Source organism: Ictidomys tridecemlineatus, chromosome 5 (genome assembly GCF_052094955.1).
Source record: "Ictidomys tridecemlineatus isolate mIctTri1 chromosome 5, mIctTri1.hap1, whole genome shotgun sequence".
In the NCBI taxonomy this organism is placed as follows: domain Eukaryota; kingdom Metazoa; phylum Chordata; class Mammalia; order Rodentia; family Sciuridae; genus Ictidomys; species Ictidomys tridecemlineatus.
Genome location: NC_135481.1, coordinates 109235305 through 109253361, shown reverse-complemented (window position 1 = coordinate 109253361; position 18057 = coordinate 109235305). Strand labels below are relative to the sequence as shown.

General features: G+C 45.3%; 1 protein-coding gene across 2 annotated transcripts in view; it reads left to right on the top strand.

Annotated features, from left to right (window-relative positions):
- The first annotated feature begins 5593 nt into the window (after positions 1-5593).
- Positions 5594-18057, top strand: part of Kcnk10 (potassium two pore domain channel subfamily K member 10) — a 127271-nt gene continuing 114807 nt past the window's right edge. Inside the window, exon 1 of one of the 2 annotated variants that reach the window (XM_040274794.2) lies at positions 5594-6899. In XM_040274794.2, the coding sequence (XP_040130728.1) occupies positions 6860-6899 (40 nt within the window). In that variant the 5' untranslated portion in view covers positions 5594-6859. Of the gene's footprint in view, positions 6900-9898; positions 10429-18057 lie in introns of those variants that run through there. The other variant, XM_021723721.3, reaches the window with a different exon arrangement.

The window sequence follows — 18057 nt, the reverse complement described above, 5'->3', positions numbered from 1 at the left end:
TGGGATTTTAGGTGTGCACCACTGAGCCTGGCTAGATAATGGATATTTCTGATAGTGTAAATTTGCCTTCTTTACAATCCCTAGCCCCCACTATATTTGAGAAATGTCTCTCCAATAGGTCTGCTACTTTATGAAGACTCTAGCCCAGTCAGAATATTTCTGACTCCAGTCCCAGTTCTACCTTGGACCAACTATTTAGACTAAGGAAAGTTACCTTCCATCTCAGGACCTCACCATATCTGTGAAGCAAAGGGCTCCAGTGCATAGGAGCTTTCTAAACTGTGCATCACAGGGATCTTGGGAAAGGAATAAGTTCCCAGGATCCACCTTAGACCCCTGAAGCAGAATCGCTAGAAGAGACTCTTGAACTTTGGAATCGGCTTCTTGTCACCAGGTGCTATGATCTGAATATCTCTGCAAATTTCATGTGTTGTAAACTCAATCCACATAGTCATATGTTGATGATATTTGGGAGATGTGGCCTTCTGCAGGTGGACACTGCCTTCACCAATGGACTAATCCATTCATAGATTAATGAGTTATCTTGGGAGTGTCTTTGTTATAAAAGTGAGTACTCTCTGGCTAGCTTGCATTATCTTGCCCTGTGATGCCCTCTGTCATATTATAGTGCAGCAGAAAAGATTCACAAGATGCCAAGCAGATGCTAGCACCACGCTGTAAGACTTCCCAGCCTCTAGAACTGTGAGCTAAATAAACACCTATTCTTTATCAATTACCTGGTTGGAAGAATTTTGTTATAGCAACAAAGTCAAACTAAGAAACAAAAAAAGTCTGGAAAACTCTCACTATTTATCTCTGCAGTCCCTTCCAATGATTACATTCCTTGTTTCAGCCTTCTTACCAGAGAAACTCAGAATTTCTAAAGTAACTGCTTTAGACATAGATTTACAGTGAATATTATAAACATTATAATGTTCTCTAGCTTTTCATGAAAAACACTCAGGAGAACGAATATATATACTAGCTTGAGATGACTCCTGTTTGAATATAAAATTTAACAGACAAAATATCTGGTGTCAGCTTTAAAAACATTTTTTTGCCAGAAAAAATACCCTATATCCACCCAAACCAGAAAATAATACACTACAGTCTCTCCTAAGTGCAAATCAGAACAAAGCAAAGAAACATATCACTACAAATGTATGAGCTTCACATCCTCTCACTCATTTTCTTAATTAAATAACAAGTTGCTTAACTGGTCAGAGGCAGAGAGTGGATCCATCTCCTACCCCTGACAATATTTTAGAATTAGATTTATTATTTCCATCACTCATGGCTCAAAAGCAATGGAAATATCATTATAATGTTAAGTTCAAGCTTAATGTTATGATTTCCAAAAAGAATATAGTTATGATGTTACAGAGTTATGATATTTTAACCTTTTTTCAACTGAGAAAAATAGAACTTGGGAAAATGAGAATCTGAAAATGTCCAGAAGTGACAAACATAATAATCTATTTCCTCTTCTGAAACTAATCTAAAATTAATTGGAATTCATCTATAACACAAAGTTATACAAAGTACTTAAATTTTCTCCCCAAATTGATCTTGAGTGATTAAAATTCATACCCCTGTTCATTGTATCCATCCATACATCTTGTATAAAGGGCAGGTTCAGTTTGTACATTACATATAGGCACCAGGCTGAAATCCAATCCAAAGTCTAGACACATTGCTGTGCTCCTGGTATCCACAGGTCCTTCCTGTCCCTCCCCTCCTCTCTCATCCTGGGGGATGTCCTCTGTCATGATCAAAAAACAAAGGTCCTGTTTGTAAGTCAAGCAGTGTGATAGTACTCTTTCTATCTGAGGGGATGCCTTTCTTTAACTGCCACGCAGGCTGATTAGTGACCTTGCCTACATAGGCTAGTTACCACAGGCTAGCAGTGGCCATCTTGGCTTACAGTGACCTTGTGTATATACTAGCAAATACAGTGTTTGGCTCTTCTATGACATTGCTGCTGGCATATTTAATTGAGTGATTTCTGATCAGCTGAGATTTTACTATGGTGATTTGGATGGTGGGGCAATCATTGATAGAGGTTTTCAGAAAATGCTGAGTTCCTTCTAGCCAAAGATTATGATCACTTACAACTTTCTGGAATCCAATGACATGGCTCTTCTGAAACCCTTCTTGAAAAATAATGACCCAAATTTGGAAAAAATAAAAAGAATAATCTTTTATAAGATTTCTAAAAATTACAGTTGTCTGTTTAGCTTTGATTCTGATGAGAATAGTGCAGATTGCTGATACTGTGTGGGTCCAAGCAGATCAATATTTCAATATGTATCAGTAACATTAGATGGCCATTAAAATATCAGGTTCTAAATTAGGAATATCATATAAACTGGAAAGAAAGCCTCCTTCTGTAATCAGAATTTTTAATCAACCTTTGAAAGAGTAGCAGGCTGGGCAGTGCTATGTGGTCACACAGCACTGGATGAAAGTCAAAGGAACTCCAAGAGTAAATATCCAGGTAAATGCTTCAAGTCAGACACACATCTGGAGTGAGTTCAGGACTCTAGCAAAGGTTTTCTCACCTCCCTCTCTGATCAACTCTTTTCCAGTACTTACATTTGTTTGATGATAACTAATGTTCTGAGATTTATTAGTCACTATTTTGTCTTAAAGGTTCATCTACTCTTAAAATGCAGATACCTCATGGATGGGAAGAGTGCTATCTTTGGTTATCAGTTCTCTGAGAAAGAGGTGGGGGAGTAGCAATGATCTGGGAAAGAGTTGAGAGAGTTTCAACTGCAATTTCAAGCAGAATGGACTCTACTCCAGAGATCAAAACAACTCTATGTGGTCAGCTCTGCATAGGAAATGATCATTTGACTCAGAGAGACCTGGACTTCAGTCTATAACTAACCATGTTTACGTGGACAAACACTGCTTCTCAAGCTATGATTTCCTCCTCAACAAATATTTATGTGCCTTATACCTGTCAGGCATTGCTTTAAATGAACTCATGAGAGTAATAGTATCCATCTTCTAGGATTGTTATGAGAAATACATGAGACAATCTTGATAAGTGGTGCTATGTTCCTGATGGAGTAAGAAGACCCTCATGGATCAAGTAAACATAAGGACAATTTCTTTCATCTGTACAACTCTGCACAGTTTACAAAACACGCTCACATTGGCTGTCTCCTTATGGCAACACTGTAGGTAGGACTAGCCAGAATATTGGGTGTCCCATTTTACAGTTGAGGGAGTTAAGTTTGGCATGATTAGTTGTAATCCCTACTGAGAAAGATGATTTGCTAAAATAAGCAAATGTTGGCCTGGTATTTTGTATTTATTACTGATGGAGAAATGCAGTATGGCTTGGAGAGATTTTGACTTTCTATTCTGAAACATATAATGAAAGATGCTTTTAGGAAAAGTATGAGTTGACTAAAGGCTGGTACATGTTGTTAAAGTAGTAAAAAGTTACTGGACACAAAGAAGAGGGTGCCGAACAATTTAATCTGTAATGGAGAAAAGGTATTGGCAGAGTCCCTACTGCTCTTCATTGTCACTTAAATATTGAAAAACTAAGGAAGGGAGAGATTTAGGTTGGAAATAAGAAAAGATTTTTATCTCACCCAAAGTTTCCTAAATTTTGGAAAAGTCTTTTAATAAAGAGTCTGGAATCTCTTTCATGAAATATATTTAGAAATCTTGGATGTTTATATAAATTGGAATCTTATTCAGAGATGAAAAAAGGAACCCAAAAGCATTTTGCAATGACCTCTTAGAAATCTGATTCCATGGCTCGGCATTGTGTAGATGCCTTAGTGGTAGGAGAGGAAAAATTCTATCATTATACTTGTTCCAATCCTTTTCAACTAAGTAAACATGAGTTTTAAAAGCAGCAAAAATGAAATGAATAGATTTCAAACATTTCAGTTGGATGCTCAGACTATGTCTCACCCACAGCGGAACAAAATCTTTTCTATTGATCAGACTCTACCCTTTCATTGTCTGTCTGGAAGAAGCATCCACCAATATGTGGATGTAGTAGGTCCCTCTAAGGGATTTTTAACTCCATCAAGCTAAAGACTGTGAATTATACTTCCCCATAAATAAACAGGTTATAGAAATATGCCTGCTTCCTCTGTTCCTTCTAGTTTTGTTACAAATTAAAACCTTAGACTGACATGAGAATCAGAAGTTGTTTTTTAAGGCATGTGACCTTGCTAAGGTTCTTATTTTTAAATTCTGTAAAATGCCATATGTGCCTGTCAACTTGGTGTGTGTGTGTGTGTGTGTGTGTGTGTGTGTGTGTGTGTGTGTGAGAAAACACTCCTCTATCTTTGAAACACGGCCTTTTGGGGGATAAGAAACAAAGATACCTTCTTTGACTAAGGAGGAGAGAAATTTGCTAAGCAGGGATACAACTGCCTTCTGGTCTATGAATATATGGCATGAGTTCATAGAAGGTGCTATCTTCATGACCTGCTGTGGTCAGGAGATATTTTTTCCCCTTGCACCCAACTTATCTTTAGATACATCATGTCATTAAACATTATTAAAAAGCAAATGAGTTTGGCTTCTTTTTTTTTTTTTTAAATCAATGTCATTAAACATAGATGAAGGGAATTCAGTTGACTCTCCATGTCTGTGGACTCTATTACCATGGATTCAACCAACCTCCGGTTGAAAATATTTGAAAAATTTGCATTGATACCAAAGTGGTAGATATTTTCCTTGTCATTATTTCCTAAACAATATAGCACAACAACTATTCACGCAGCTTTTCCATCATATTAGGTATTATAAATAATCCAGAGATGACTTCATGGATAAAGGAGGATAAGAATAGTTCCTATGCAAATGCTTTGCCATTTTATGTAAGAGGCTGGAACATCCTTGGATTTTGGTATCCATCCATTGGGGGGAATCCTGGAACCAATTCCCAGAGGATGACTGTATACTAAACAGACATAACTACCAAATGCAATCCTTGGTTAGATCTTGGCTGTCTTAGTTCATTTGTGTTCTATAACAAAATACTTTAGATTGGGCAATTTATAAATAGAAATCCATTTCTCAAGTTTTGGAGGCTGGGAAGTGCAAGATCAAGGTGCCAGCAAATTTTGCATCTGGTAAGGACTCTCTGCTTCCAGTGGGGCAATCTTGTAGCATTCTCAGGAGACTGAGGGCAAAAAGAGTAATGTGGGTGAAGCCCTCATGTCCTAATGGCATCCCAAAGGCCCCACTGCTTATTACTATTACATTAAGGATTAAGTTTTAATGTGAATTTTGCAGGGACACAAACATTCAAATCACAGCATTAGTTTTTATTAAATAATCATGTTTCTTCGTGCCTGAAACTTTTCAAAATAAAAAGTTGAGGGGGAAGAAAAAAGAAGTAGTAGCTCAACCTCTTCGAAAGAATTACTCGGGGTGGTTTGGTGGTAACCTAGAGGCCAGAGGGAATCACTTCAAAACTTGTGAGAGGCCAGGATTATAGCTCTGTGCATTTTTGATAAGACGTTTGGTACGATGCCTTTTGGAGCTTAAGTCATACTTTCTTAAGAGCTACGATTTTAAACAGAGGAACTTGCCAGGGAAGAGGATGCAGTTCCTAGGTTATGAAACATGTTCTATAGCTGGAAGCTTTAATTACAACTTCTTTGGAGTTCATAGTATATCGTCCTCTTTAATCTCCAATCAGAGGTTTGAGTCATCAAAATAAATCTGCAGGATTTACTCACAGAGTTTATTATTGAGCAGCTCAGCTTCAGTTTCCAGGGATATGATATATGACACCTTCTGCCCTTTGACTGCTGATGTGTCTCCTGATCTCCAAAGCCAAAGCAGAGTCCAAGATGAGGGCAACATCTATTTAAGGGTGTGTTTTTGCAGGTGCTGGTTGGCACATGACGACTGAACGTAGGGATGATTCAATGCTGAGAACAATGTGGAAACTTCACTGGGGAAAGAAAACACTTCTGGTAGGAGAAGTTCAAGTTGACATGCATGTATAATAACTCCATCAATTTCCCCCATGAGGGGGTATACACAAGGACGTGCGTGAGCGCGTGCGGAGCTGGGGGATATCTCTGAAAGATGACTTGGAAACCCGACTGCGGTTCTTTGGAGAAGAGGATTTAAAGGTTTCTGGCCTGCCCGGAAGAGACGCAAGACTGGGATTTCTTCTGGATTTTAGGAAGGATGAGACCCAAGACCGATGAATGCATTCATTCGGATATTGGTGAATTCAGAGCAGCTTCTGATCAGATCCACCCCTCCCCCTGAGGTTTGCGGCGCCGGCACGAAGCAGGATTCCCCAAGCTCCATCCCTCGCGGCGATTCGCTGTCCCAGGAAATTCTCCTTTCCCAACTCGGGATCGGTGTTCCTGACGCGCCACCCCGAGACCTCCCTGGCTGCAGGCTTCACCCGCTTCCCGTCTCACTCTCAGCTCGGGCTGCAGCGAGGGGAGAGGGCTTAAGAGCGGGTCAACTCCGGGAAAACTTGGTCGCCAGACAGAACTGGGGTTTTCGGGCTTCCCCGGCCCTCCCACGCCGGGTCACACAGCCAGCCTTAAAGTGGCGCGGCAACTGTCGCTGCTGTCCGCCAGGCAGGTTCTGAGCTGCAGAGACCCCGGCGACCGGCAGCGCCGCTTCAGCACCGAATGCTCCCGGGACGTGGCCGCCGCCATCCAGGGGCTCCTGGCGGGGGACAGCGGGTGCCAGGAGACTTTGCGCCACGATGCTTTGTTTTCCTGCCGCAGGAACGCGAGGCGGTCGCTCTCCACCAGACTTAACCCGCCCGCAGCAATAGCCATGGAAGTTGCAGCGGCGGCGCAGAACCAGAGGGGACCCGGTGGCGCGGCATCTTTTTTGGATGTTTCTCCTCCTCACGGGCCACTTCTTTCCTCCTTTGGGTAAGTGGACTCCGTTTCTAAATGGCCAAAGAGTAGAACTGAAGGTGAGGGAAGCGAATTGGAGCAGCACAAAGCGTTCATGGGCTCATTGCTGGGTTTGTCTTGGGAAGGGGTCTAACATCACCCCCACCCCAGGGCGGTCCATCCCAAATATCGCAGTTCAAGGAAGAGTTGCGTTTGATTTCAGGCATGTTGCAGTAGAGGGTGCTGGGGTTTATGTACTTATTTATTTTTGGTGCATTTTTCTTCCCACAAACTTGTCTTTGAAAACATTCCAAGAAGGGAGATTGAAAGTGGAGGATAAGAGGAAGCCCTAGAAGTCAATGGCTGGGACAAGGTAAGAGCGGAGGTACCAGTGATTTAGCAGAAAGATGATCTTAAGGGCCAGAGACTAGTCTTTATCCCAGATCAGCAGCTGTAGACTCTCATCCTGCTCCCCACTCCAAGAATGTCAATCCCAATCCTCCCCAATCCTTCAGTGACTGCCCTACTGATGCCATTCTAGGGGAAGGTCTTTCATTACCCCGGGGCCAAACATAACTTCTAATGAGGACCTGCAACCAGGATGTTAAGTAAATAAATGTTTGTTGATTGATACTAAATCTGCATTTTGTGCCACAGAATTTTGCCTTGGACAGTGAACTAATTCCCTGATGTTGACCCAAGTATAGCCCAATTTATTTTGCTAAGAGGAGGGACTGGAGTCTTGGATAGCACAACCTTTAGATCTTCATTACCCCCAAATAATCCAGCTGACAGCTTCATAGTCAGATTCCTGGGTCCAGGGACCAGATGAGCTCACAAGGTTCTGGCATAAAAAGTATGGGCCTTTGGCTCAGGCAAACTTGGGTTTGAATCTCTTTGTGGTGACCTTGGAAGGACTTCTTTATTCTCCTGAGTCTTGGTCTTCTCATCTGTTAAAGCAGGAGCTTTCTCAAAGAAATGTAGGGAAGATGAATGGAGAGGAAATAAGAGAAGGCGAAGGAGTATCCAATAATATCAGTCTTGCTTGCCCATCCTTGAAGAATTCAGAAGGGAAGGAATTTTTCTATGCTGACCTCTCTCTGACTTGGATGGAGGTAAAAATATTGCATTGCAGTCCCTGGGCCTGTGAAGTTATGGAGGAGAGGGCAAAGTGATGCTCCAAGGCCCTTCTTAGAATCAACTTTCTTAGGGCTTGGGAACGGAATTTCCACACATCCTAGGGGATGAATGGGAAAGGCAGAAATTCTGAATATCTCCTTTCCTTGTCTCATCCATGCTCTCTGTCTTCTACTACAGGAGGTAAAGTGTGGAGAAGGTAGCTTTGAGGCACCTGGGGAACCTGCCCAAAGGGCTGAGGAGTCAGAGTAGCACCATTGGAATGGTACCATTTTCCCCGGTGCGTGGTCTGCAGAGAACTCAGGGCTCCAGCTTGGGCTGCCTGTACAGTCAGTGACAAAGCATTTAGCAACTTTCCCACAGACCACGGTGGCCCTTTATGGATCTTGCCCTTGGATTTGGAGACCTGGATGTGTTGGGGAAAGTTGGGGGTGGATGATGGAAAAGGTACTGCTGACACATGGCTCCACAGGGTCTCATGTAGTGGCATGCAATTCAGAGAGCAAGTTCTAGTGTAGGGTTTCAGGGCCACAGCTGGGTGGTTGGGGGTGGCAGTCATTTTCTCATTCATAAGTAAAGGCAACAACAATATAACCTGACCTTCTGGCACCAGATACTCTTATTCTTTTCCATAAGGCCAGCACCTAGCACTCTGGAGGCTGAAGAGGTGTTCAGTTTATGCATATGTTAAATGAACAATGAATTTTAGTAACCTTATCTATACCCGGCAGTAATGATGACTTTAACGACTTCTATCAATTCATGCCTTCATTTAGCAAGCATTTCTTGAGCATCTACGATGTGCAGGGCCCCATTACTAAGCATCCTAGGGAATTTTATATTGATACTTCAGAGTGGCCTCTTTGAGAACCTCAGTACTGGCTTTTCTGGAGACTTCAACACAAACCCCTGTTGTTCTCGCAGGGCTAGAGACTAGGGGTGAGGATAGTGTTCCCGGTTTAGCCACTTTCTGGGAACATGGTTGGGGGTCTCTTTGCACTTCCCGGTCCTGGGTCCTTGGGCTCTCCAGGGCTACTGCTCCCTGGAACCGCCCGGCCTTGGCAACTCCTCTTTCCTCCTGGGCCATGGTACCTCTCTCCAGCCCTCTCCCCAGCCTCCGAGCGGGAGTCCAAGTCGTACCGCAGGTAGCTGGGGAAGGGACCGGGCTGCGCCTGGGGAACGAGCTTCCCCGGATGGGGAGATCGCAGCCGACGCCGAGCAGTCCCAGAACAAAAGGCTCATGACTGGCACTGGCCTCCGTGGAGTGCAGCGGGGACGTGGGTTCGGGGCTCAGGCGGGAGAACCAGGAGCGGGAGGGGACTGGAGTGAAAAAATGAAGTGACAAAAGAAGGGGAGGAGGCGCCCAGGGTGGGAGCGGTGATAAGAGGTGATCCCCGAGGCAGAGGTCTGCGGCGGGGCCGCAGCAGCCCTTCCTCCGCCTCCTGCGGAGCCTTCCAGGCAGCCAAGCGTGTCTCCGGCTGCAACTCCACGGAGCGCGCCGCGGCCGCCTCCCAGCCCGCCGCCGGTCGGCCTTGCCAGTAAGTAGCAGCGCGCCGGCCGCCCGCTCTCGCCCCGCCCGGCTTCCTCGCCACTGCTCCTGCTGCCTCCCGCCGCCGAGCGGGCAGGTCCGCCACCGCCCACCGCCTGGGGCCTGGCACCCGGGCTCAGCGCACCTCCGGGCCGGGAGCCTCTGTGCGCCGCGCGCCCTGCGCTCTCCCGCCGCGGCTAGGCGTCTGCGGCGCGCCACGGGGAGGGTCGGCTTCGCGGCGCGCTCCCCCGGCGCCGCGCCACCCCTCTGTCCAATGGCTTTCGGGGGGTGGGGAGTGGGGGGCGTCGCCCGGGGGCGAGGAGCGCGGCTGGGGTGGGGCGTGTGCGCTCTGCGCCGAGGAGCTAGGCTGACGTGCCCGCCCGAGCGCGCGTCCGGGAGTGTGTGTGCGAGAGTGTGTGCGAGAGTGTGTACGTACACGCCTTCGGGGGCCGAGTGACACTGCAGTGGGCTTCTCCCTAGCCTCAGCCTTCCGGCTGCTCAACCCCCAACCTGCCGCACCGCTTTTGGAAAGCAGCTTGGTGGCTCTTCGTCTTCCCGAGCCTTCCTCTCCATCCTTTCATCCACCCCTGGCCAACCTTACTTTTTCTTTTACCCACCCGGCCGCAGCAGACCGCCCCTCAACCGGTGCAGACACCCAAGCCGTCTCCAATTCTTCCCTAAGCCAATATTTCCCCACCTTTCTCTGGAGCCCCCTCCACGAGCCAGTCCAAGGCTCCCCCATCCTTGGAAATTGTTTTGTTGGGCTGCTGTACCGAGGCGTGTAAAGCTCGAGGGCTTTATTATTATTTTGATTCTTTTCATTTCCTCCCCTTCTGGGCAACGGAGCAATGAAATTTCCAATCGAGACGCCAAGAAAGCAGGTGAACTGGGATCCTAAAGGTTGGTATTTGCTACTTTTGGCCGCCCTTGCCCGGCGTGTGCGCGCTTCCATGAGTGAAAGCACTCTTGCCCCCTGGCAGCGTGTGTCCCGAGGCTGGGAAATGCTCCTGGGGACTGCAGCGCGGGTGGGAGGAGGGCGGAGGCAGCGTGGGTTCGGAACCCAGATAGCGCCTGTCATTACCACAAAATCATTGTCCTTCCTGGATTTAAAAAAAAATCTGTTTAAAGATACACCAAACTGACTTCTTGGTTTGAAATTGCACCAAGTGTCGATATTTGCTTTTGACTTCGGGTGTGCAAGTGTGTGTGTGTGTGTGTGTGTGTCCTTTGTTTCTGGTGATCTTTGTCTCTCTGGCAGATGGGTGGGGTGCTTCTCCTGGACCTGGAGCTGTACAGCAAGCCCTGGGTGTCCTCAGTGGGAAAGGTTTCCTGGCAGCAAGTGAGGCTCTGATCTGTAGCCACTGTCCCTGGGGATGGCCTTTCGCACAGGGCAAGCATAATAATGGAGCCCCTAAGGCCTCTGGAGTCTTCGTTCGATCTTATTACCAAACTAGGCAGCTGGTTTGGCTCAGGTTGGAGTAGAAGCGGGCGGGGGAGTGGTTTTCGAGATGGGTGGGGCTGGCAAGGGCTCTGGGAGGGGTCTCACAGTGTGCCCACTGCAGGCAATGGTGTGGTTTACATGCTTTTTACAAATGTTTGTCTATGTGCCTTCCCTGCAAAATAGGTAGATTTGTGTGTGCCTAGTGTTGGTCACCGTGAGTGAAATTACCATCCAGATGTTAAGGTTTCTCCTGAGTGCTTAATAAGGGAGCTGAACACTTTGACAGCACGTGTCCAGTTGTGACCAGAATGCTCTTCAGCATGTTCTTAGCTCATCTGCAGGCTGAACTGGGCTAGGAGTGGCCTCTGGGTGTGTTTTGGGGATGAAATTTATTTGGAGGGTGGGTGTCTGTTTAATGTTCTTTATGAGGAGCATTTCTTCTCCAGAATGGAAACAGGAAACCCACGCAATTTGTTAAGTAAATGACTTATGAATTGACAGGTAGTTTAAGACTGAATGGAAAGGTGTTGCCCTTCAAAAACACTGAGTTTTTTTTAAACACCTTAAATACAATCCAGACTTACCTTGATTTTAAATCTCTAGAAATATGAAAGTGTATGTTTTTTTTTAATTCCTCCAGAGCACATTTATTGAATACCAATCACAGTCTTAGGCACTGGAGATATAGTCAGAACAGGGCAGACAAAAGACTCTAGCTTCTTGTAGTTTAAAGTAAAGGAGACAGATTTAAAGCAATCATTGCATGGAGGAGTCCATAATTAAAAGTCTGTGTATGTACCATGAGCATCAGGATTTTAGGGAAGTGTTTGATAGAAGAGATTGACAAGGACCAACGGAGGCATGTGGCCAGGGAATCCTTCCCTGAGGAGATTAAACCTGTACTAAAACCTGAAGAAGTAGTTAATTGACCAGTGAGAAGGGGAATTTTTTGCAGAAGAGGGAATGGCAAGTGCAAAAGTCCTGGGACACATGTATTTGAGATCCTCTGAAAAGTGGTTCATGATTGGAGCAGAGAGCAAGGGAGCTTGTATTTTAAGATGTGACAGAGGGTGGGGTGGGTGGGTGGTGGTGGATCAAATTCCAAAGCCCTGATGGTGTTAGAGGTGGAGTAGGATTATGGGGTGGGAGGAAGAGTGCAGTCTTTAAGTACGGAAGAGTTTCAAGCTGAAGAGTGACGTGATCCGAACTAAGTTTTAAAATAAAGGTCGTGCAGCTCTCGTGGATATAGGAGATGAAATGCAATGGTGCATGGAGCCAGGTGGTGGCCGTGGGAAAGGAGGAGTGCATGGAGGAGGGAGCTGGAGAACGTGACGTCATCAGGTGTGGAGGTGGAGCCCCTGGAGCTACTGGAAGGCAGCCACAGTGGGACCACCGTTGAGAAGGCTCCTGACTTCAGTCTAGGTCTGGTCCAGTGGGAGATGCCCTCTTAACCATCAAGGGTGGGCAGTTGTCAGAGTGGAGGTCTCCTCTGTTAGGGAAGGAGCACTGTGGAACTGATTTTGTGAAGCTGGCCTTGACTTTTTAAGTTTATTCTAATTAGTTGGCCTTGACTTTTAAAATACATTTCTGTGGGATCATCATTCTACAGATTCATGTCCTGGTGGTAAGTGACATGCGGAGGACCTTTCCACATGTTACAGTGAAGGAAAGAATGGAAGTAGCATCATCCACAGTTACTAGTGTTGCTGCTAAAAATAAAAAGGCTTCAATAAACAAGCACTGCCTACCAGGTGTTTTATGTACATTATTTCATAGTTTCAAAATACGGATCTGATGTATGTTATCGTCCCATTTGACACTCGATAGGCAGCGGGATGACATGAAGCTGCCTTCCATTAAGTGAGGTGCTCGACTTATTCAAGGTTGTTCCTGATGGTGGAGGTGACCATGGTCTTTCCTAGCTAGGGACAGAGGCAGGAGGAGAGTGAGGCTTAAGGACAGCGAATCTTAACTTTCTATGGAATTATGTGCCAGACACTGGACTACTGATTTACATACATTAATTAACTTAATCTTTGCAAAAATCTTAGGGGGAAGATATCATCCTAATTTCATAGATGAGAGAACTGAGGAACCCAGAGGTGAAGTAACTTGCCCAAGATTGCAAGGTATTGGGACTGGACTGGAATCCAGGCTCTGAAACACACTTTCAGACTGTGTCTTTTAAGTTATTGGGACCTCTGGCTCTTGCCTGGTCCAGGAAAGGAGAAGCTCATTGGGAGAAGGAGAAGGAGGGAGGAGGAGAAGAGGCAAGAAAAGAGGAAGAAGGAAGGAGAAGAGTAAGGGAGGAATGAACTAGGAAGGGAGGAATGAGTCTTCCAATGAACTAGCTGTCCCTTGTAAATTCTTTTCTCCACCAACTTTTCTCGGTAACAGCACCTTCAGTTCTCCATCTTGTGGACCAGTCACTGGCCACTGGACAGACTTTGGTTAAGTTCTGCAGAGGTTCAGTTTGATACACCAAGTGTGTTTATCAGAGCAATAAAGGGGGATCTAACATACCATAGAAAAGTGAGGCACAGTTCACATTACAGGGTGTTTCAGTCAGCTTTTTCACCACTGGGACTAACAGACCCAACCAGAACAATTATAGAGGAGGAAAAAATTTATTTTAGGGCTCTCGGTTTCAGAGGTCTTTGTCCATAGACGGCTGGCTCCCTTCCTCTGGCCTCAAGATGAGGCTCAACATCATGGAGGAAGAGTGTGGCAGAGGGAAGCAGCTCACATGTTGATCAGTAAGCAAAGAGAGACACCAATCTCCAGATACAAATATATACCCCAATGAACAGCTTCCTCCAGCCACACCCACCTGCCTCCAGTTAATCCCATCAGGGATGAAATCTCTGATTAGGTTAAGGCTTTAACTCAATTATTTCTCCCCCAAACCTCCTCGCATTGTCTCACAATGTGAGCTTTCACAGGGACAATGCATCTAAACCGTAACACAGGGACTGTAGGATTGGGTGTGGAACCCTCAGGTGGAGATGCTCAGGAGTTATGGAAGGAAGCTGTAATTATGATGCTTTGCTTGCAGCCCCATTGCCTGACAATTTAATAGCACCAAATGAAGGTGATTTGAGAACAGATTGGTTTTGATTGCTCTTAGATGAATTAAGCAAAGCACTGTCAAGAGGACGCACAAAAATGAAGCTGAAGGATGAAATGATTAGTCTTTGGTGGGCTGTGTCCTTCCTCCATAGTCACAGAACTGAGCCTTCAACTAAGAGGGGTGCTGTTTGGGTAGAATCCACACAAAGGTAGATTGGCACTAAAGTCTCAGCTTTCAAAGCAGAATTCATATGCATTTTTTGATCACCAGGATCACTTAGTGGTGATTTTCTGTTTAAAATCAGAATTTGTTTGCTGCTTCTCTGTGTTAAGAACTTTTAAAAGCCAAATGAAACCAGTTGCTGTGGGCCACGCCTGTAATCCCAGCTTCTCAGGAGGCTACGGCAGGTGGATGGCAAGTTTGAGGCCAGCCTTGGCAGTTATTGAGTCTCTGTCTCAAAAAGGGGGAAAAAAAGCCAGGAGATCAGCAAATGGCATTCACATGGATTGAGACAGACTGATCAGCATAGTACAAAAATCTGTGGACTGGGGAGCAAAAGAATTAGGTTCCAGAACCAGCTAGAGTGACAATTAGCTGTGTGACGTTGGATTTCTCCTTTAGCCTCTCTGGACTTCACTATCTTCCCATGTAGAAAGGGGCCATTGACCTGGCCTTTGTATACCTCTCTGGCTTTTTCTGATCTTCTGACCACTCGACTTCCCTTTGTTTCTCAAGTCACACTCATTTCTGTCTCAGGGCCTTTGCGCTTGCACTTTTTGCTGTTCATAATGAATGTTCACTTGAATGGATGAGGGGTGGATCAGAGAGGATGGAAGGCTCTAAGCATCGGGGAAATTCCAGGTCCCCCCTCTCTACACGTGACAACGTATAAATAAGGAGAAAGGAAGAATGTCCTCAAATAGTGGGGCATCAGAAAGGCAAAACCACGACACTGGAGCTGGATTTTTAAAAGACACCCTCACTTTTTTGTGCCTACTTTTATTTTCCCCCCATGCATACTTTAAAGCAGAATTCCAGACAGGCCCGTGGTGTATGTGAGTAGCGCCTTTCAGTTTACAGAACGCTCTTCGCAAATGATCTCATTTGTTCTTTAAACAACCCTATTTTTGTAGGTATTAGAGTCTCAGATTTACTGATGGGTAGACTAAGATGTAGAAAAGATAAAGGTGCAAACAGGCAGAACCAGGACTCATCCAGGACTTCCGATGCTCCCATCCAGAGCAGTTTCCCTCCAGTTCCCCCTCCCCAGGCTCAGTCCCTCCCACCGGCTCCCACTAGTCCTTATTCAGAAGTTCCTCAGAGGGACGTAGAGGAACTGGCTCTCTGTTGATCAGGGAGTCCTTGGTTGATGGCTGTGTTTATCGGGCTCCCACAGGCCGACAAGGTCATTACCCCATGAGTCACGGGGAAGACCCTGGTGCCCATTCTGCTGTGCTGGCTAAGAGGAGGAGATCTCAGCTCCTTACGAATGGGAGCCAGGCTCAACTTGCTAGGTCCCTGAAGTGCTGTCTTTATTCATGTGTTTGCAAACACACATTTGCATAGCTTAGATTTTCTGGAAGGAAATTAATCTATTTTTGATTATGATATCCAACTTTCAGGAGAACAGCATTCCAAATAATGTTCCCAAATCATCACAATTATCTTAGAAAGTACAGAGGAAGGATGTTCCAAAGATGTTCTGGGCCAAGATTTGGCTCAGGGCTCTTTTCCAGTAGTGTCTAAGGGAACTCATCGTCTCTTCACCCATCCTAATCATTAAGAGTGGATGGGTGGCGGGCATGGTGGCTTGGGAGGCTGAGGCAGGAGGATCATGAGCTCAAAGCCAGCCTCAGCGACTTAGCAAGGCCCTGTTCCCCCACCAAAAAAGATGTATAGATATAGATGGATAGATAGATAAAAGGGCTGGGTGTGGCTCAGTGGTTAAGCATCCCTGGGTTCAATCCCCAGCACCAAAAAACCAAAAATGAAAACAACAACAACAACAAAACCCCCCAAAGCCTGCTGCTAGATGGGTTGCTTTTGCTCTTCATCCTGTTTCCAAAACATCTGTGCTTTGGCTTTTTCTTAAAGCAGGTGTGTTTAACACAAATGCAATATATTTTTGCCCCAAATTGGGAAACTCCCCCCACCACTGAGATATGGTGCAAGGTATATTTAATATAGGGACATCGAATTGGTGGATTCCTTTTTACTTAACCTATAGGGAATTATACACAGAAAGTGTAACGATGAAGCAGAAAGAAGCCACTATACCCGAGGTCCATTAGGAGGTTTCAGTTTGGACAGCTCCCTTGGCTGAAGTAGAAAAGTGAATAAAAGTGAGTTATTCCCCCCTCCCCCTGTACTCAGATACTATTATAAAGGGCATTTACTAGTGAATCGGTGAGGGTTAGAGTAAGTTAGGGGCTCAGCTCTGCATGGCTTGGTTGGGGAATATACCTAAATGTGACATTAGGAGTGAGGTTACCAGGTTGGCCACACCCCCTGGCTGGTGGCTGTCCTTGAGAATCATGAAGTCAAAGGGCCCATCTGCTCACAGGCTCTGATCCTCTGGAGTCTCTCAGTGGTTGGCCTGGGTTGGCCCGCCGCCATCACTCGCAATGGTGGGAATGAGCACCTCATATTTACTTTCTAGAACATTTATTTGTGTTTTGTGGACTCAGTTTGACAGTTTGAGATTTTTTTCCTTTGGCATTTGTGAGTCCCATGGGTGGAAAATGAAACCTGACTCCCAGCCCATCACTTCAGCCTGGAGAAGCCGGTGGGTGTGTGTATGTATTGGGGGCCAGCGTGAGGCCACAGCCATTGGCCCCTTAAGGAGGGTGTGGACCTGAAGGCACTTGCATTCTCCTCCTTTGCCACAGCTAGGTTCAGGCATTAGAGGTTGTAGGGGTGATAGGATTTCAGGAGATTCCAGTTTTTTACTTCCAGTAGCTTTCGATCCCATCCCTTCCCCTTCCTGTGCAAGGAGGTTTGAAGCAGAGTGGAATGGTGGGAAAACGGGATTGGAGAAGAAAACGGGGCTTGCCACCACGCAACCAGCAGGTCACAGGCAGCTCCTCCTTCTCTCCTTCCTTCCTTCATTCCCACCCCATTCCAACAGAATTCTTATCTCAATTTCTATTTCTTCTGCAAAATTTCCTAATTTTTTACCCATTCAATTACCCAACATTGGGGGTAATAGTGAGGTTTTCAGTTAAAAAAACAAAACATCAAAAACCAAAAAACAAAAACGACCCTTGAAGAGGCAATGAGATTTGCTTGGATGATAGAGAACTTGGAAGTCACAGTGACCTTTGTAGCAGGTCAAAAATGTCAATATTTTAAATTCTGATATACAAGCTAGCAGCCATTCACCATTACTGGGAAATGAGTTTCTTATGTGCAAGCAGGTCTGGAGGTGCTCAGAATAACAACACATCAAATATTTTAGCAAATATAAAGATAAATAGTATAACTTAGTGATATTTCATGTGATGCGAGTCTGACAGGCTGAACAGGAAGCTGTGTGCCAGGTGAGATATTTGACGGTTGAACATCACCCACTTTGTCAAATGAGACAAGAAGTCAGGCAACAAGTGTTTAAGAAAAAGAGTACAGGGAAAAGCTTAGAGAGGAGATTATATCCACTAATATATATATAATATATATATATATATTTTTTTTTTTCTTTACAAATTGGGGACAGTCTGTTGCTAAGTATTTTGACTATGGACCAGTCTGAATCAGCTCCTGGAATCTACTGGTGGAGAATGTTGCTTTAGGCCAATGACATTCATTTTTTTTTTTTTTTTGTGGTGGAATTTGAGGCGATATGGGAAACCATTCTGGTAAATCTGGTTCAGTGTATATTTTACAATACCCTGGTAGGAGATTAAGTGAATGTGGTAGTCATTTAACCTGAGTCTAGCAAGATGTCACCTTCTGTACTGTGTGAGAGGCTAGGGTGGGAGGCCCTGGGTTCTAGGGCTGGCTCTGACATTTACTCGGAAGA